Source organism: Miscanthus floridulus, chromosome 2 (genome assembly GCF_019320115.1).
Source record: "Miscanthus floridulus cultivar M001 chromosome 2, ASM1932011v1, whole genome shotgun sequence".
Lineage (NCBI taxonomy): Eukaryota > Viridiplantae > Streptophyta > Magnoliopsida > Poales > Poaceae > Miscanthus > Miscanthus floridulus.
The window spans coordinates 1942984-1963595 of NC_089581.1; the positions used below are offsets into that span (position 1 = coordinate 1942984).

The 20612-nt window shown below is 45.0% G+C and overlaps 1 protein-coding gene and 2 pseudogenes across 2 annotated transcripts; 2 read left to right on the forward strand and 1 right to left on the reverse strand.

Moving 5' to 3' along the window:
- The first annotated feature begins 3444 nt into the window (after window positions 1–3444).
- Window positions 3445–4653, forward strand: LOC136537611 (uncharacterized mitochondrial protein AtMg00810-like; annotated as a pseudogene).
- A 1097-nt stretch (window positions 4654–5750) lies between these two features.
- LOC136513879 (uncharacterized) lies at window positions 5751–8295 on the forward strand (annotated as a pseudogene).
- A 3797-nt stretch (window positions 8296–12092) lies between these two features.
- On the reverse strand, window positions 12093–17453 carry LOC136514738 (uncharacterized). Of its 2 annotated transcripts, none has more exons than XM_066508465.1 (5): window positions 17255–17453; window positions 16463–16774; window positions 14959–15160; window positions 13295–13523; window positions 12093–12559 (listed from the first exon to the last, which is right to left on the reverse strand). In XM_066508465.1, exons 1-5 carry the CDS (start codon window positions 17357–17359, stop codon window positions 12283–12285), a joined length of 1125 nt encoding a protein of 374 aa, XP_066364562.1. In that variant the 5' UTR covers window positions 17360–17453; the 3' UTR covers window positions 12093–12282. The 2 variants fall into 2 exon arrangements, with proteins under 2 accessions (XP_066364562.1, XP_066364558.1); XM_066508461.1 differs by having other exon boundaries at window positions 16463–16777; window positions 17255–17452.
- Between the last annotated feature and the right edge of the window lie 3159 nt (window positions 17454–20612).

The following is a 20612-nucleotide window of genomic DNA, read 5'->3' on the forward strand; positions in this document are numbered from 1 at the left end:
CTCAGCGCGCCAGCTCCGCCCTGGCTCGCGCGGCCCAGGCGCACGCGGCCGCTGCTGCCGCCATGGCGCCACCAGAATCTTCTGGCGCAAACCCTGGCGGCCCTCCTCCACCTCCTACCGATCTGCGCGCCGCCCTCCTCTATCATGAGGTCGTGGCTCTGCTGCAGCTCCACTCCCAGGCCGTCGCCGTGAACAACATCCGCAATCACGTCACCACGGTCCTTGACGTCGACTCCGGCAACTTCAACCGCTGGCGTGATCAGTTCTTGCTCATCCTTGGCAAGTTCTCCCTTCGGGATCATGTCCACGCGGAGCCTCCAGTCCCTATCTCTCCTACCTGGGATCGGATGGACTGCGTCGTCAAGGCCTGGATCATCGCCACCCTCACCGACGACTTGGCGGAGATCATCTCTGCCCAAGGCTCCACCGCACGCCATGCTTGGTTTGCCGTCGAGTCTCAGTTCCTCGGCAATCGGAAGGCTCGCTCCATCCACCTGGAGACGCTCTTTTGGAACTTCGTCCAGGGCGACCTCTCCGTCACCGATTACTGTCGCCGGTTGAAGAAGATGGCGGACGATCTCACCGCCCTCGGCGAGGCCGTGACTGACCGAACCCTTGTCCTCAACGTCATTCGTGGTCTTAACGAGCGTTTCAGCCACGTCAGCACCCTCCTCCGTCGCACATGTCCCTTCCCCTCCTTCCTAGAGGCACGCGACGACCTCATCCTTGAGGAACTCACCTTGGAGAATAGGAAGGATGCTTCCGCCACCGCTCTCGCTGCTACCTCTACGACGAACAGCACCGCCCCTACGTCTTCTGGCTCCGGCTCCGGTAGCACTGGGGGTGGCTCCAAGTCCTCCAACAATCGCCGCAACAAGCGCAGCGGCGGCAAAGGCGGTAGCAGCACTGGAGGTGGTGGCGGTGGCTAGGGGCCGCGCCCCTATGCTGGTCACAACCAGCAGCAGCCCACCGGCCAGCAGCAGCAGCCTACTCCCGGTGGACGCTGGCCCAGCTACTACAATCCCTAGACGGGCACCATCCAGATGTGGCCCGGAGGCCCCCGCCCTCCGCTGGCGCCGATCCCGGTGCCCCCTCATCTAAGCAGCAGCAGGCGCTCCTCGCGCAGCAGCAGCAGCAGGCGCTCGTCACCCACAGCCCGGCTGCTGCCGCTGCACCCGACGGCGCCGCACACTGGGCTGCCCCCGGGTACTACAACCCCGTGGCCGGCCTTCCCTCCTGGGATCCGACGGCGCTTGCCTCCGCTTTCAGTACCACGTCCCTGACTCCACCTCCGTCCAGTGACTGGTACTTCGACTCAGGTGCTACCTCCTACATGACCTCTCAGTCCTCCTCTCTTTCACATATTCTTCCTTTGCGGTATCCTACTCCTTCATCTATTGTCGTGGGTAATGGGTCTATCATGCCTATCACCGCCACTGGCTCCATAGAGTTGTCCTCCTCTTTACGTCTTAATAATGTTCTTGTGTCACCGCAACTTATTAAGAATCTCATCTCTGTTCGCCAATTTACTATCGACAATAATTGTTCTGTGGAGTTTGACCCCGCTGGTTGTTCTGTGAAGGTTCTTCCCTCCCGGACCGAGATCGTCAGGTGCAATAGCTCCGGGCCGCTATACCCCCTGCGCCTACCTCCAGCTCATTCCCTTGTCGCCCAGGACTCCTCCCCGCTGTGGCACCGGCGACTTGGCCACCCCGGCCATGAGGCGTTGTCAAAACTTGCATCCAGCACCTCGCGTCATATTAGTGATTGTTCAGATTTGTGTCATGCTTGTCAGTTAGGGCGTCATGTTTGATTGCCCTTTCATTCGTCCACCTCTCGTGTGTCTAGCAAGTTTGATCTTATTCACTGTGATCTGTGGACCTCCCCGGTTGTCAGTATTTCTGGTTATAAATATTACTTGGTTATACTTGATGACTGCACTCATTACTTGTGGACGTTTCCTCTGCGACTCAAATCTGACACTTTCAGCACACTGGCCTAGTTCCTCGCCCATGTCTCCACTCAATTTGACACACGTGTCAAATCTGTCCAGTGCAACAATGGGAAAGAGTTCGACAATTCGAGCACTCGCCACTTCTTCCTCGCTCAGGGCATTCATCTTCGCATGTCCTGCCCCTACACCTCACCTCAGAACGGTAAAGCTGAACGCATTATTCGTACCATTAATAATGTTGTTCACTCACTGCTCTTTCAGACATCCATGCCTCCCTCCTATTGGGTGGAGGCCCTCTCCACTGCCACTGTCCTCCTCAACATATTGCCTACCAAGACTCTCCAGTTCTCTATGCCTCACTTTGCACTATTCGCAAAGCTGCCTACATATGATCATCTCTGGGTCTTTGGTTGTAAGTGTTACCCCAACCTGTCTGCCACCGCTCCTCATAAACTCGCTCCTAGGTCTGCTCTATGTGTCTTTTTAGGCTACTCCACCCACCATAAAGGATACCGCTGCCTTGACCTCTCCAGCAATAGAGTTATCATCTCCAGGTACGTCATCTTCGATGAAACGGCCTTTCCCTTTGCTGAGCGTCATGGTCCCAGCAATCCAGTGGAACTCGAGTTTCTTGACTTTACTGATGATGTTGTGCCAGCTCCTATTGGACCCTTGCACACGTTGTTTCCTGCAGGCATGTCTCCCAGCACCTTCGATGTTCCTGCTGCCCCTGCCGGTCCTCGTGTGGCTGAGCTTGGGGCCCTCCCTGGTGACACCAGTACCCCTGCCAGTCCTTCTGTGACTGTGCCTGGGGCGCCCGAGGCTACTGATCACGTCTCGGTGCCGGCGCTCTACATCCCGCTTGCGCTCCGGTCACCGGCGACCCCCCCCCCCCGCGCCACGCGCGGCCATGGTGCAGGCACCAGGAAGCCCTCCCGGGCCACGCGTGGTCCCCAGCGGCTCCCCACCGGCCAGCGCGTCTGGTAGCACATCCCCGCGACTGATGTACGTCCCGCCCGTGCTGCACGCTGGCTCGACGTCCCCTACGTAGTCCGCAGGGTTTCCCACGCCTCCTCAGGCACCCCACGGGCCTCCACCGGGATTTCCACCGCTTCGCTCGGCCCGCGACTTCACGTACCATTACTCGCGTCGCCCGCAACCTCCACCGGTCGTCCTAGCGGCTCCTGCACCGGTTCCTGCAGCAGCAGCCCCGCTGCCAGCGGCCTCTTCATCGGTCCTTGCAGCAGCCGCCCCGCTGCCCAAGGGCACGGTTGCTGTCCCTCCGGTGGCCAACCAGCACTCTATGGGCACCCATTCGAAGAGCGGCTTCCGGATGCCTGCTGCCTACCATGCTGTGCCACTCTCTCCGGTGCCGAAGACCTTCCGTAGCGCTCTTGCTGATCCCAATTGGCGAGCGGCTATGGAGGAAGAACACGGTGCTCTCCTGCAGAACCACACCTAGGATCTTGTGCCCCGTCTGCCCTGGGCCAATGTTGTCACTGGGAAGTGGATCTTCAAGCACAAGCTTCAGTCTAATGGCTCCCTCGAGCGGTACAAGGCACGTTGGGTCCTCCGTGGTTTCACCCAGCGGCCCGGTGTGGACTTTGATGAAACCTTCAGCCCTGTGGTGAAGTCGGCTACCGTTCGCACGGTGCTGTCCTTGGCGCTCTCCCGTCGCTGGCCCATCCACCAGCTGGACGTGAAGAACGCCTTTCTTCATGGCAATTTGACTGAGACGGTGTATTGCCAGCAGCCATCCGGGTTTGAAGATCCAGTTCATTCGGATTTTGTCTGCCTTCTGAAGAAATCACTCTATGGCCTGAAGCAGGCTCCTCGTGCTTGGTACAGTTGAATGGCTACTTTCTTGCTGTCTATTGGGTTTGTTGAAGCCAAGTCAGACACCTCACTCTTCGTCTACCAGCGTGGTTCCGACACAGCCTACTTGTTGCTATATGTTGACGACATTGTCCTCACAGCTTCATCATCAGACCTTCTTCGGCGGATCATCTCAGCACTCCAGCGAGAATTCGCCATGAAAGATCTTGGTGAACTACATCACTTCCTCGGCATGCATGTTCAACGAAGTGGTAATGGACTCCTGCTCTCACAGCGACAGTACATGCTGGATATCCTCGATCGCGCCGGAATGGCTGAGTGCAAGCCATGCTCTACTCCAGTGGACACCAATCCTAAGGTTGCTGCCGCTGAGGGGGCCCCTGTGTCTGATGCTACCAACTTCCGCAGTCTTGCTGGAGCCCTTCAGTACTTGACATTCACCCGCCTAGACATTGCATATGCCGTTCAGCAGGTCTGTCTTCACATGCACGACCCTCGAGAGCCTCACCTCGCTGCTCTGAAGCGGATTCTTCGCTATGTTCGGGGCACACTCCACCTCGGTCTCCTGCTGCGACCTTCCACTTCGACTGATCTTGTCGTCTACACCGACACTGATTGGGCTGGCTGTCCGGACACTCGCAAGTCCACCTCAGGCTATGCAGTGTTCCTTGGTGACAATCTTGTTTCTTGGTCCTCCAAGCGCCAGAACACAGTATCAAGATCAAGTGCTGAAGCTGAATATCGCGCGGTGGCTAACGGAGTTGCAGAGGCAACTTGGCTACGCCAGCTTCTCCTAGAGTTGCATGCCCCTCTTCGGCACGCCACACTGGTGTACTGCGACAACATCAGTGTCGTCTACATGACCTCCAACCCGGTGCAACATCAGCGCACCAAGCACATCGAGATTGATCTTCACTTCGTCCGGGAGCGAGTCGCCATTGGTGACCTTCGTGTTCTGCATGTTCCCACCTCTTCACAATATGTAGACATCTTCACCAAGGGGCTGCCTACCTCAGTGTTCACGGAGTTTAGGTCCAGTCTAAACGTGCAGAGTGACTGACGATTCGACTGTGAGGGCGTGTTAGCATAGGCGCCTGATGGGGCTGTTATGGGCCTGGTGTTAAGGCCCATGCGGCTAGTGCCTTAGGGGTTAAGTTAGATTGATAAGGCAAGGATCACCGTTGATTGGGTGTTTCTATAAACCCTCCGGATCCTTGCCTATATGTGTACTCTTGATAATCAATCTATCAATTCAGAGACATATTTGCTCTCAATTATGTACTGATGCCACTGTTATGGGCCATTGATACAAGACAGGTATAAATGAAACGACAGATACTGAACATAATTTGAAATAACACTTAACTCTTATTAAGATTTTGGCATCAAATTTAAAAAAAAACAAATTGAATTCATATTGTTTGGGCCCTTCTATTTAAAAATTAGAACACCCTCCAAAAACTAAATTTCAAATAACAGTTTAACTCTTATTTAGATTCTGGCAATAAATTTTGAAAACAAATTGAATTGACGTCATATTCTTGGGGCTCTTCTATTTTAAGAACACCCAAGGCCAAAGAATAGTCCGCTGTGTGCTTACCACGCAGCTGCGTAACTTGTATCGGTGCCACAGCCCTTCATCATCTTATAACAGACCACATAACCCCATGTCTAGCAGCTCCACGATATTATACTAATACGTCATCAGCTGTTTAACCTGTGCTTTCCGGAAACAGGGCACCAGTCTCCGGTGGAGCTCACGCAGGGAGCATTGGGGGGAGGGTGAAGCCAGTTGCTCAGTCAGCCGCACAGGCACGTTTCTTTTGATGTAATTTACTCGTGTTCTTATATAGAGTGATTGTAAATGTCAGTTTGCTCTTACATAAAACATTTGACATTTAGTATTTTTTTTAACTTTGTAGCACGCCTCATTCGAAGCTGAATTTCCTAGGTGTGCCACATGGGTCGAAAGTCAGGATCCAGATTGTCCGAACAAGCTTATCATCCCTAAAGATGTGACGGAATCCCAGAAGGACGCCCCATATAGTTGCTGACTTTGCCTTTTCATTTAATATAGGACAAATGAGGGTTTGGAAATTGCTTTACCAGTTATTTACTCTCGTGGATGGCTACAATGTATGTGGCTACTGGGGAAAGCTTAAGAAGGATTTCATGAATGGGAGACAAGAAATTGCTAGACAAACGCTCATTGATGAGCTGGTATCTTTCAGTGCAGTAAGAGGTCTAGACCAAAGGATTAAACCAATTATAATAACGAAAATGTCTCAGTTGTGGTTTCTCAAAAGAAAAAGGCTCCTAATTATGCTTCCTACTTACGCAATAACTTATAGCTGATACGAAGTTGAACTACTTAGTGTACTACGATTTATAGTAAATTTAGTCAAAGGCTCTATTCACTTGTCTTATGAGCCGTACTTTTTCAATAAAGGAACCATGTTTTTCTCTAACAATAAATCAACCAACAATATTTTTCAGCTTGTCTTTTCAACAAAGCGAACAGGGCCAAAGGTTACAAATGAATGTAACTAACCAAGCGTGGAACATAACTCAATCAGGTTTTCTTTATCTGATTACAATACCATTTCCCCTTGATTTTCTCAGCAATTTTTAATTTCCTTAATTGCCGTGTGCCTGTGTCAAATCTTACACTGGCTATTTTATACGTACCATTTGTCACAATTATATTGCAGAGGTAAAAGTTGTAGTGGTGTTTGATGCTGCTAACTCAGGGCTTTCCAGACATAAGGAAACATATAAAGGGTAAGAAACTATAAAAAAAATGACTTTTGGTGCTAGCTTTTTTTACCCTTCACTACAATACTGATCCTGCAAAGAAATCTGACTTGATAAAATAAATGAAGGTTCAATATTCCAGTCAGGTTTTTATTGGTTGTCATTATTGAAAACCTAACAAACAGATTTTGCCTCATCGAACAGGGTCGATGTTGTATATTCTGCTGATTTATCTGCTGATTCTTGGATTGAGGAGGTACATTTCGGAATTGCACATCAGAAGCATTGGTTAGAGTTCCTTGTATAGAATTATGATACTACTCATCAGTGTATGGCAAAAAAAGCCCTATTGTATGAATCATACATGACCAAAAATAGAAATATTAGAAAATAATTAAGCCAGTTCCAGCATGCAGGGACCAGGGAGGCCATAGTGGTACATCTTAATCCTAGCTGCCATAACCAACTGTTTGAGTCTTTAGAGATTCTATGGAAAGGGGTTTGGAAAAGTAGTACAATCAATAGGAGCATTTTGCTAGTCCAAAGTAATGCATTTTGTTCCCATTACATCAAGAGGCATTTTTGCTATATATTAATTTTGGCACTACAATTTTTATTTGGACGCTGCCACATGATTTTTTAAGCAAATATTCTTGAAATGAATTCACATCTGGACACAAATGAAATGCATAATATGTAGTTACTGAGCGCTATGCTGGTTCTTTCACCTATATGCAGGTTGAAGTTTTGGTGGCTGATGGTTGCCCGAAAGTGTGGGTAGTAACATCCGATGTGCTGGAGCAACAATTAGCACATGGAGAAGTATGTTTTCTTCATTTCTAGGATAAGCTGTTTTATTTATCTCTACCAGCCAATAGACATTTATTCATTAGTTTCTGTGTGTAGTCTTGTACTTTGGTTATTAAGTTCTGCCACAAATCTTACGGTAGTGTCATGGAACAAGTTTTGCGAGAAATGCTCGTTGGTTCTTTTCTTGGAAACATGAATCTGGTTGTCATATTTCAAAACCATTGATAGACATGGAAAGGAATAGGAAATGACAGGGGTCAAGGGAAGATGATCTGAATATATGAAAATACAGTAACTATGTTTACATTTGTGAGGAAATTATCATCCAGAACAAGATGAATGGTGGAGAGCACTTGAAACTTTATACTTGCAGCATACAAGATGGTGTTTGTGTTGCTACTTTCTTTTTCACCACATATTCACATGTTGCATTCGTGATGATGATCTAAAAGGTAGTTCGTATTGTATATTCTGTAGGGTGCTCTTATCGGAAAAGGAACTCGATCTAGAGCTGAAAGAAACCAGGTCTGCAGTTACATCTTTGCAACGATGGTGCATCATTTTATTTAGAAGATTTGCTTTGTGCATCAAAGAGAGACAACTTTACCTATCCACCTATGGAGCTGCAAAAAATGCCTGCACTGAATTTCGTTCTGATCCATTCTATATTACTAAAAAATTGACAGGTCGACGTCGTTGCAAGGAAAACTCCTGCAGCACAAGCTGAACCCAAAAGTAGTACACGCACTAAAAGGTCTTAGGAATAAGCTCGAAGAACAAGAGCGGAGAAAGAAGTGGCCACTAACTACTGGACCATGGTTGACAAGTGAAGAGGAAGAGAGCAGCTGTACATAAGTGCATGTGTGCGCGGACATCAACTAACACTGGAGAGTGGATCCACTGACAGCGGAGTGAAGAGCTAAGTTAAGACCATTACGAGAAGATGGAGAAGTGCATCAGGAGTATGCTAACATCATGTAAATGAACCTGGTTTTCTTTGGGGTGCAGTCAGTTTTGTGTAGACTCCATCAGAGGCCTGTGGAAAATAAAACCACGCATGATATTGATGCAGCTTGTTATTGTTAGCTGCTGACGTTCTGAGGCATGTGGACAGGTCCTAGGGACAGATAGAGATGGACTAGAAAACTAGCGCGGCGTTGCCGCGCCACCTTGAGCTTGCCCAGTGGAGAGGCGAGCCCATATTATGTTAACGCGGCACCAATTTGATTGTTTGAGGTAACCCAGTGGAGATCTTGTATCAAGGTGGAACCTATGAATTGTCAGCGTGGACGGTTGGTAGAGCTTGGTGCGAAGAGATCAACATAGTCCTGCTCGATGTCCATCAAAGATTTGTAACTGAAGGGATGTTAAAAGTACTGCTAGTACCTTAAGAAAACATTAACTACTGCGCTTTATTCTATGAGATCGATGTGCCAATTGCAAAAGGCATGTTAAAAGTATTGCAATTTTAGTAAAGGCAAAAAGATTAACCGTGGTGTTTGACTCCAGTAGGGAAACACGTTAAGTTTTCTCTTAAATGTAAGTGAGGTGTCATATACAGATTACCAAATCAAACTATAGGAAGCTGTTATTTTCTAATATTATAAGCGAAACAAGCAAATCCAAATAATCTCAATCTATTGATGGCCTGCAGTTAACTGATAAGGACAAACTGGATATAGATTGTACTATGATAGTTACTAGCACAATAAGGACAAATGTATATCGATTCTTGGAATTGATGAGGCTCAACAAACAGTACTGGGATGAGAACTTTGTAAAATGGAAAATCGTATTAGTTGGCATGAGTTTGTGGATATGAAGATAAAATTTATTTTATTGTTATATGACAATGGCTTCGTCTTTTATGCCTCATTGTGTAAGAGGCAAAGGTTGCTGAATATGATGCAAGAGATTGATGGATGGATGCTGCTGGTCAACAGAAAAAATGATACAGCATTCGAAGCCCACCTCGACTTCCTGATCCTAGACCCACCTGAAGAAAATCTGCTGATATATGCTCACCTGGTCGTAAATTTCCTGTTTCTGTGCTGCCTGCATTATCATCTTCAAATGCAATCCAAATTATTCAGGCTGTAGATCACAAAAACAGAGTAATTTATCTTTAGCCCACATACATTAGCTCTGTAGAAACATTGAGTCAAAACTGAAGAATTAACCTGAAGCTTTCACTCTTGTCTGGCCAGGTAATCAATAGATTAGGGGCAGTAACTCAGTAATACCTTTTACCACTTCACTGTAACTTATTACTTATGAATATGTTTTGTCGTATTAAACTGACTTTGATAGCACAATTTCGTCAAATTTTCCTTTCCTTTTCTTTATTTCTAATTTGTTTTTCAGAGGCTGCCATTTGTGAATAGTTTCAACAACAACAACAACAACAAAGCCATTTGTGAATAGTTTATGCCACAAAATGTTTTCCCTGATTGTATCACTTTCCTATTAACCAGTCTCATAGCTACTTACAAAGCCTTAAATATGCTAACCTGATTGCTATCCTGTTCACTTGCTCCACAGGAAACAACAAAGCCAAGCATGAAGCGCTCCAAATTTATCTGCTGCAAGCTCTACATTTCTGAAAGCTGCAATCCCACAACTATTGACACAATTATTTCCCAGCCAAAAGTGTTCCACATATTGTGGTGCTAAGTAAGTTTGAAGATCTACAACAGTGTGCACTATACACTTGTCTCCTATATCATGGATAACAGCTCAACTGGTCAAGTGATATATAGCCCAGTCAGGAAGGTGTGTTGGCAAATAGCACTGATGGAGGCTGCATTTCAACCATAATAAACCTCGTATTGCACTGAGGAGCACACCCTAGAATGGGTGTCAATGATCTGTCCTTGAACTCCTTGGGTCAAACCACAATGGATGATGCCATTTGGCTTAGGCACCGTTTAGATCCAAAAATTTTTAGATTTTGGTTACTGTAGCACTTTCGTTTGTATTTGGCAATTAGTGTCTAATTATGGACTAATTAGGTTCAAAAGTTTCGTCTTGCGATTTCTCACCCAACTGTGCAATTAGTTTTTTTTTCGTCTACATTTAGTACTCCATGCATGTGCCGCAAGATTCAATGTGACGGGTACTGCGCAAAATTTTTTGGAATCTAAACAGGCCCTTACTAAGGTCGTGGCCTCTGACCTTGACAATGATTTACAGGGTATGCCAAGCCAACCTAATGAGTACAGGCAGCAAAACTTCCTACAATTCAGAGATCGGTTTACATAATTAGATCACATAAGGTTTCTATGGAAACATTTTTGTTAGAACATGATTTTAACTTACTTATATATATTTTGCTGAGCCCAAAATGGATGATTTTAACTAATGAAGAAATTCACACAAGTTGCAGTAATGTTCTCTATAGTACAATACAGAACAATGCCACCCAAATGCAAATAAGGCAGCTAATATGATTTAATCATGTAAAATCGTTTCAAACACATGAACGAACAAAAAAAGAAGAAAATACCATCACCATGCTTGTTCAATAGTTTAATCACACTTTGAACAATCAATTGCTGCATATAATATCAACAAATCGAGTAGGAGCATTAGGGAAATAATATAATCATACTGGTAATACATCATAGTGTAAGCAAGAAGGAAATTCACAAACGACTAAAAACTTGCTGGAAATTCTGAAAAAATAATATATTTTCTATTTTCATTTTCATCTTTTATAAAAATTTTAAATTAATATTGATCCTAAATTATTTGATTAAAAAAGGTTCATAACTGTGCTCTTGTTTTCTTCGAACCCGAAACTAAAAGTCATTTTAGGATCCACATTAGTTAACGTTTTGTTCGACCACCAGTTTACAATGAATTATACAACCTGACAACAAACTACTGATCCTACAGATTCATCATCATGAAGAAAAGAATATATATCTCTACTAGTTGTAGCTTGTTAAGGAATGGATCAGGGTGAGGAGGATTTTTCTATGGGATGTGTAGATCCAGGTTACTGCAGTGCACCTCAATGCATGACCCGAGCGTTTCACACTCGTGCACCTCAAGGCTCAAGCATGACGATTAAACAGAGAAGAAAACAAACGCATCCTCAATTACATTCTGAAGAATGTACCATTAATAAGCCCCATCGTTGTGCCTCGCCATTTCTCTGAGCAACTCAAATACCTTGGCCCAGCCTGACGAATGAGTTGCAGGGGACAGCCCTCCTGCGCGGGATTCCGTCGGTCGAACACCCAGCGCTCAAGGCCTGGTTCCCGCCACGGCGAACAGAGATGCTGCCGCCCTCGCCTCCCAGCGCGCCGCCCGCAAGTGTCGGCGAGGAGGGTAAGGAAGGGAGCAGAGAGGCCGCCGCGCCCGCACCTTGTCTACGCCAGGGTCGTCGCGGCCGCTGGGGCCCCCACCCGCGCCGGGATGGCTCCGGGGTGGCCGGAGCCATCACGGCCGCACCGGGATGGCCGGGACCGGTCGCCTGCGGCAGGAGGGCTGGAGGAGACGGCCGCTGGCCACTCCCTAGCATTCCCTCCCCAGTCCCCAGTCCTCAATCAAGGGCTCCAAGCTGAACATGAATCTGGGGTTGGGCATTTGTCAGTGCAGGTGCCGCTGACATCCACAGAGGAGAATCAAAGGTGGGGGGTAAACTCGCCGCCCCCTCGGCCTCGGTACGCCTTGATATAGGTGAAGGGGTGACCGGTCAAAGGAAAAGAAATAAGGGCAATAGGACACGAACAAAGAGAAACAGTGAAGATTTGCCGCCGTCTATGAAAATATTCTTTGGGAGCTTACCATCGCAAGCAATATATGTATGTAACATCAAAACATGACACCCTAATTTTTTTTTTTTGTTAGCAGTAAGCTATCTATATAATTCTGCAGATTAACAATAACAAAGATTACTCAAAAAATGCTACAAGCTGATTTTAAGCTTCGCTTGATCTTGTATCATCAGCATATTCATTATCTTGGGTTTCATCTAAGTTAGCCTCAGTATCCCCATCAACATCCATATCTGGGCCGGCTTCTGAAGCTTTGCCTTTGGTGGAAGGAGGCGGCACATGACTACTCGCAGCCCTGCTGGTGTAATTGCTTTCTTCTGTAATGTTAGCCCCAGTGTGTTTTTCAATCATCCCAGAAATAGCTAACTTCGGAGACCATTCAAGAACATCATCAATTATGTTAGAAACCTTCTTTTGGTACCTAACAAGAGAGAGAGAAAAAGGTTAATAAAGCGATTCAGAACATTCAATCGAACTTCATTGCTGGTGACAATTTACAGAGGTCACTAACATCATTAACCATGTTAAGGATACTCACGCGGCATGAGTTACCATCTAAAATCATGTGACAGATCTATAAATTAGATTGTAGCAAGAGAAACACCATCTTGTCGATAGCTATATGATTTGCTGAAAAATTGGACAAGGCCTATAGCAATTTTTTAAGTAAATGGCATAGTTTTAATTTTTGGTAGTTATTAAACCTAATGGATTGAACTTTTCCAGGCAGATAGAGCAATCGGCAACAAGTATTTTGATGACTATCATATTGTTTTGTGTGGAATTTCTGGAAAGAAAGTAACCAGTGAATGTTCCAAAATGAAAGCTCCACGACTCATGGTAACACTACACGCAAATGAAGACAGCTGTAGCAGCGTATTTCGCAGTTGCAGCGTGTTTCCCGAAACATGTAATGTGGGCCTAGACGAGCAGCAGCAGCGTATTTCCCGAAACATGTACGAGGGCCTAGACCTTTGACTGTATCCTGTGTGTGCTTTCTTTGTTTGTCCCATTAACTTTCTGGAGACATCGCTAGTCCATTGGACAAAAATTGTGTTCTTTCTTTCCCTACTTTAATGCAAAGCAGAGCTCCTGCCACTGTTCTTCCAAAAAATAAAAGCAAGGGTCGAGATACTGATCGCAGAAAACAAATTACCTGGCTCTAGCTGCTTCGTCAGGAGCATGGTGCCTAAGCAGTAATATCACCAATAGAGCAACAAGAGCATAGAAAAGTCTTGATGTCCACTTTGGCCGCTCTCCTTCATCCTTTTCAGGCCAAAAACGAACGAGTTCTCCAAATGTTGTCTCCTCTGCATTTATATTGGGGAAGAACCACACGCGTTTTCCAAGGAGAACCCATAAGATTCCAAAGATAGCAGCTCTTACTGCAATTACATTGGAAATATTAGACAAACAGGGATTACTATAGAGATTTAAAAAATAAATGCTAAGCCCAGCAAGAAGAGAGATGAACCCTGGATACATAAAACAGCAAAGCTAAAAAACTAAATGATGGAATATATCATTATTATCAAGTAAAAAAATGGACAAAAGAGAACCATTAACCACTACAGCATAAACAAACAGAAAGAAAGAACAACAAAAATTCAAATGGTAAAACTGTGGCATCATAACAAATGCAAAATAATATCACTGGTAATCTGTAGTGCTCTCTACAAGGATATATAAAATCAACATGTAGCACCAACATACACCAAATATGAAGAATTTCAAACTTGTTTATGATATACATACAAAACTAAGAAATTCTAAAGAAGAATACTGAATCAGTGTTTACCAAAAAAATTGATACCTGATTTCAGGTCAGCTTAAATTCAAGAAAATTTGGTAAATCCTCAACACCCTATGTTTCATGGCAAATGGAACTAAACCACGAGAAAATTTGGTAAATCCTCAACACCCTATGTCTTGGTAACTAGGACTATAAACCAGGAGAAAATATGATAAATCCTCAACACCCCATGTCTTGGTAACTAGTTTATTGCAAGAACAATATTATTACTATCATGGGCAATATTTCCTATCAACAATGCATACCACAGTAAGCTCACAAACTTATGATTTCTTCCCCTGGCTTCAGAATAGTGATCCAAACCAAATATGAAATATCAATTGCACAAGTTCTAAGCAATTCTTCTGTGATACACCACAGCTACCAATTGTGTTGTGAAAACAAATTAACAAACGCAAGCAGGGAATCTACATTGCAGCTAGTTACCACTGGCAGCTCTGGTTGTAAAAAAAATCATACGGTCAAAAAAAAGAAAAGTTAGGATGTGCTTCAATTGGAAGGGTTAAAAAACAGATAATTTATTGTAATGAAACAAGTGAATGCTACTCTAGTGTTGAGCCCATGGTTCCCACACACCAAAAGTCTTGAGTCTGAATCCTTCCCCCCAGTTTTTCTTTTTCTTTAAACATTCACATTGATGCACTGAAGTGTGAGTTCCACACTAAAAGTGCTGTGCAAACATCACTTCAACAACAACCAAACTCAGAAAGTTTGGTGGAGGCTGGAGGGAAATAGTACCTATCCACCTAGCATGCTGTGCAGTTTTTAATTGAATTATGAATCTTTGTTTGTTTGTTTATTGGACGGTAAACAATATTCATTAATCAAAGATGCATATGACTAGGGTGTGACACTGGAAGTCTGCACAGACACTACACAGGCAAAAAATTGTAGCTCGTTACTCAAATATGCCTAATGATTAAAATGTGATATTGAAAGTGTCTACTGAAGCATAATGTTTGTCGTGAATGAAAATACAGTTGGAGAGGGAGGGTGAGAGATTTTACACAAAAGAATGGAGACAATGAAAAGTAGAGCTCCAGCACATGAGTACAGTACAACAATCTTGCATTGGTATGGGTAAACTGGAAATAAGCAGACTGCCAGTGCAAAAAGGGGCCAAACAAATGAAAGAATTGTCTGCCACAAGGTCCGCCTTTTCAGAAACATCCAAGCAAAAAATCCATCATTTTCAGTAAACACTTGTTCCTGCAAGAACAAATCAAACCCACTTGCATAAGAACAAACTTCAGGAAGAAAATAACACTGTAACACATTCTATAGTGAGTTGTTATGCATAATCTCACTTTATCAAAGAAAATATCACAGGATTCAGAAGAAGCAAAACTTTATACATACCAGAGCTCTAACAAAGTATAGGTTTGACATCGATCCATAAAGACAAACAAAATACAACAAAGACACTTGGTCAGACCTAATTAATACCATACTGATTTCGATTCATTTCAATATGAGGGGAACGAGGGAACAGATAGAATTAATTAGAATAGAAAACTTAAATGGCAGAAGAGTGGAGAAGTTATTAGTTGGCAATGGTGGATTTTGCCAAATAAAAAGTGTGATTCTTTAATTTACTTTATATTTGATTTGAAATCTCACTGATTTTCCCTCATTCAAAATATTTCTTACTGTCATAGTAATTACACCTATTTAACTATAAGAATCATACAAATCAGATGGTAAAAGACAATTTTCTGCATTATGTTAGACTAGCATACCGTATTTCAAAGTAATTGTAGCAAGCAGAAATGTTAAGATAATTAGAGTGGAACAAATTATCATTTTACATGGTATCAAGAAAGAAATTTAAATGATGCAACTGTCATGTAGAATTACTGAAATGTGGATCTTAGCTAAACTTACAGTACAGTATGTCGCCAGTATTATCAGTCACCTCTCACTATGCGTTGCTTATATGCTGTCTAATTACCTATTGACAATTTCCAAATCTAAACTACTTATAACTGCTCAGGTGCATTGAAAACGCCCCTTTACATAAAAGGGTACCTTTCCTTGGAAAAGGATATAGTCATATACAGTTTGAAAACATCCATAGTTTCAACTAAAAGGTGTCAAATAATGCATACTTGAACTATCCAAAATCTGGATGTTATTATGCTAATGGATTTTTATTGCCATGATCATAGTTACAAGGTTAGGTGGTGCAACATCAATGCAGCTTTAGAAGCCTTTAAGTTGTCCTAAACACGAAATGGTAAACAGTAGCAGTGTTGTCCTAAACGCGAAATGGTAAACAGTCGTTCACCTACCATTTAGCCATTATTCAGGCTAAACGAGCTAAACGTCCAATTAAATGGGATAAACAGACGATTAAATGGAAACAGCATACCCCCTGTGTAGCCTTTACAGTGTTTAAATTTAGGAGAATATATAGCACACACAGTATTAACAAGTAATCTTAACGACAGGATCAGAAAATATAACATATATATTATGTTTTCCATAAGATAAGAAGCATATAACACTTACATTATGTATCTCCAAATGAGCAGGCCATGATGATAGCTTTTTCTTGCCAGGCCTCACAGTTTTCATAACTCGGTCACACCTTATCACAAGGTTCTTGGTCAGCAAAGTGTTAACAATGTCTTCCACTTCTAAATCCTTATCTGGCCCCAAAATTTCCCTGACTTCTGGATGATTCTTGATGAAGGTATTGAAATCTTTTCCACGGAAATACTCCACACGGGTTTCTTGCATGATTGCCCATCTTGATTCCAGTTGTTTGTTATCCCTAACCTTCTCGGCGAACAATTGATAAACATCTTTCTTCGGAGCTGACTTCTAAATAATAGAACAGCGTCAGAGAATTAACGACAATGGCGGAAAGCACCCTAGCATCATCTCAAGCAGTGGCACACCAACTTTTGACTGCTTATCCCAAAACAATCAAGAATAACCCTTCTAACCCATGACTAATGAGAGAGCCTTCCCAGGCCAAGGAAATGAACCCAATCTTCTAACCACCATTCCATCCACAGGACCCAATTTACACATACCACGGGTTTCTCCATATCTACGAAAATCTTGAATGAGAAAAAAATAGCCAACATCTAACCAACCATGCGAAAACCCTAACAAAATTCCGCAAAACCGCATCGCATGAACCCTGGAGAAATTAAAGAGACGAACCTAACGACCGCGGGCCCGAACGCACAGCAAAATGTTGGTGGCACCACACCAACATCTACACCAAATCTAAAACACCCACGGATGACCAGGCAGGCAACGTGTGGAGCAGAGCGGAGGGATCAAGCTCACCTGAGGTGCGGCGCGGGAGGAGCGCGAGACGGGGCCGCCGGCCTTCTTCCCCTTGTCCTTGTCCGCCGACTTGGCGGCCGTGGCCTTGGCTCCCTTCCCCGCCATCTCGTCGGAGGAAGGCGGAACCTTACCCGACCGAGAGCGCCGGAACGGAGCGAGAGTCGGGCGGATCTCACGGCAGATTCGACCAAATGTTTCGGGAGGCTTTTACATGTGCCATTAAACAAAGCGTGAAATTACACATAGGTCATTAAAAAAAATTGGTCGCACACATATGCCACCGTTCTAAATTTCTTTGCTCTTCAAGCTATTTCGTCCGCTTTTCTACTTAACGGTGTCAAACAGACAGGTGAAATGACCATTTTACCCTACGGTGGGGTCCGTTTGTCAGCCACGCGCTCGGGCGAGGTGCAGGCGCGCCTCCCGCGCCGCCGCGGCCAAGAAGAAGGAGATGACGGGGAGCTGCAGCAGCGGCACGAGCCCCGACAATGACGTCAAGGGCCCCAGCGTGCAGGGAGGCGGCCTCGTCCCCAACGGCGGTGGCGAAAGCCAGGAGGCGGCGTGCGTGGAGCTGCCGCAGCCGGTCCTCACCGTGGATCTGACGCAGCGCACGTGGAGGTGACGCGAGGAGGTCCACCCGGCCGCCGAGGGTGCGCGCGGGCGAGCTCGACCCTAGACAGCCGCCGCGGGAGCGGGCGCGGGCGAGCTCCGCCCCGGCCGCCGCGGGCGAGCTCCGCCTCGGACAGCCGCCTCTGGCGTGGGCGTGGGTGCGGGCGAGCTCCGCCCAGCCGCCTCGGGCGTGCGCGGGGGAGCTCGGCCCCGGATAGCCACCGCGGGCGCGGGCGAGCTCCGCTCCTGCCGCCTCGGGCGCGCGCGGGCGAGCTCAGCCCCGGACAGCCGCCGCGGGCGCGGGCGAGCTCCGCCCCGTGAAAACTCTAGTTTGGTTTTGGTAAATTGATGAAACCCTAGGTGCTAACCTAGTTTATCAAGTGATCATGAGATAGGTAACACATTCCAAGTGGTGAAGCAAATGAAGATCATAGCATGATGAAGATGTCATGGTGATGATCAAGTGCTTGGACTTGGAAAGAAGAAAGAAAAAAACAAAAAGCTCAAGACAAAGATATAAACTATAGGAGCTATTTTATTTTGGTGATCAAGACACTTATAGAGTATGATCACATTTAGGTTTGATAGCCGTACTATTAAGAGGGGTGAAACTGGTATCGAAACGCGGTTATCAAAGTGCCACTAGATGCTCTAACTCATTGCATATGCATTTAGGATCTAGTGGAGAACTAACACCCTTGAAAATGTTTATGAAAATATGCTAGCACATATGCACAAGGTGATACACTTGGTGATTGGCACATTTGAGCAAGGATGAAGAAGTTAGAGGTGAAAAAAAGTAAGTGCCGCTCGCTATACAGTGATCGGACGCTGGCCTCTGGGAGACCGGTGCATCCGGTCATGTGTAGCAGTGAAGACACCAGTGTCGGTCAAACGACCGGACGCTGGTTCATGGTCAGACCAGATGCTGAAGTCCAGGGTCCGGTCATGTTGTCGGACAGCGCAGTATGAAGTCACAGTGTGACCGGACGCTGACAGGGTCTGGTCAAGCATGACCGGACGCGTCCGATCGTGAAATATTATTTCTGGAACCTTACTAAAAACGACCGAACGCTGAAGGCTCAGCATCCGATCAACTTGTGAGGAGCGTCCGGTCAATAGATGACCGTTGAGATTAGACGACTCCGGTTGAAAGCAGTGTGACACGTGGCTAACATCGGGCGATCGGACGCTGGGTCCAGCGTTCGGTAAGTTTGATCGGAGCGTCCAGTCACCCCGATCAGTGCCCAGTAAAGGGGTACAACGGCTCTATTTTGTGGGAGCTTCTATTTAAGCCCCATAGCCTGTTCAAGCTCACTTTTGGCTATTTGCATTGACATATCAACCTTGTGAGCTTAGTCAAAGTCCTCCCACTCATCACCATCATTGATTCATCATCATAGTGAGATTAGGAGTGATCCAAGTGCATTGCTTGAGTGATTGTATCTAGAGGCACTTGGTGTTCATGTTTTACTGCGGATTTCACTTATTACTCTTGGTGGTTGCCGCCACCTAGATGGCTTAGAGCAGCGAGGATCGTTGAGCGGAGGGTGGTGATTGTCTCCGGCTCTGATCGTGGTGATTGTGAGGGGTTCTTGATCTTTTCCCGACGTAGAGTCAAAAGGTACTCTAATGGATTGCTCGTGACTTGTGTGATCCTCGTCTTGTGTTGGTTGTGCGGCACCCTATTGAGGGTTTGACGTGTGCAGCCAATTAGTGTGTGAACCTCCAAGTGAGTAAAAATACCAGAGTCGTCGATAGAAGTTTGCATATCTCTACCTTGCTCTTTAGCTTCCGTATTTATATTGATTACTTTACTACGTTTGTGGTAGAGATAGCAACACACTAGTAAAACCATAGTTGCATATCTAGATAGCTTATCTATTGCATAGATTTTGCTAGGATTAGAAAAAGAGACCATAGTTTAGAGTTAGAATCTTAAGTTGCCTAATTCACCTCCCCCCTCTTAGGCGTCATGGTCCCTTCAAGCATATCCATTGTGTTGCTAATAGAGAGCTTGAATTTCAATTTGCTATCTGTGACTTAATTATGTGATCTTAGATTTAAATGCATATTTGGGGTAGATGATGTAGAAATCATAAGTGTAGATGGCTCTAATTTGATCTTCAAAGGTTTTAGATATGAGAATCTATACTTGGTTGATTTCAATACTAGTGAAGCTAAATTATCTACATGCTTGTTCACAAAGTCTAGCTTGGGTTGGTTATGGCATAAAAGGCTTGGTCATGTTGAAATAAAATAATTGAAAGATTGGTTAAGCATGACTTAGTTAAAGGCTTGAAAGATATTGTATTTGAAAAGGATAAGCTTTGTAGCTCTTGTCAAGCCGACAAACAAGTTGGAAACACCCATCCTAAGAAAAGCATGATGAGCACTAGTAAAGCATTTGAGTTATTACATATGGACTTGTTTGGGCCAACACAATATACTAGCATTGGTAGTAACAAGTATGGCTTTGTGATAGTGGATGATTACACTAGATATAGATGGGTATTCTTTCTAATGGACAAAAGTGATGTGTTTGCAACTTTTAAGTTATTTGTCAAAGGCATTCATAATAAATTTGAAACAACCATCAAGAAAGTTATAAGTGACAATAGTAGTGAGTTTAAAAACACTAGAATTGATGAGTTATATGATGAATTTGGAATTAGACATCAATTCTCGACCAAATACACCCCTCAATCAAATGGCCTTGTTGAGAGGAAAAATAGGACACTCATTGATA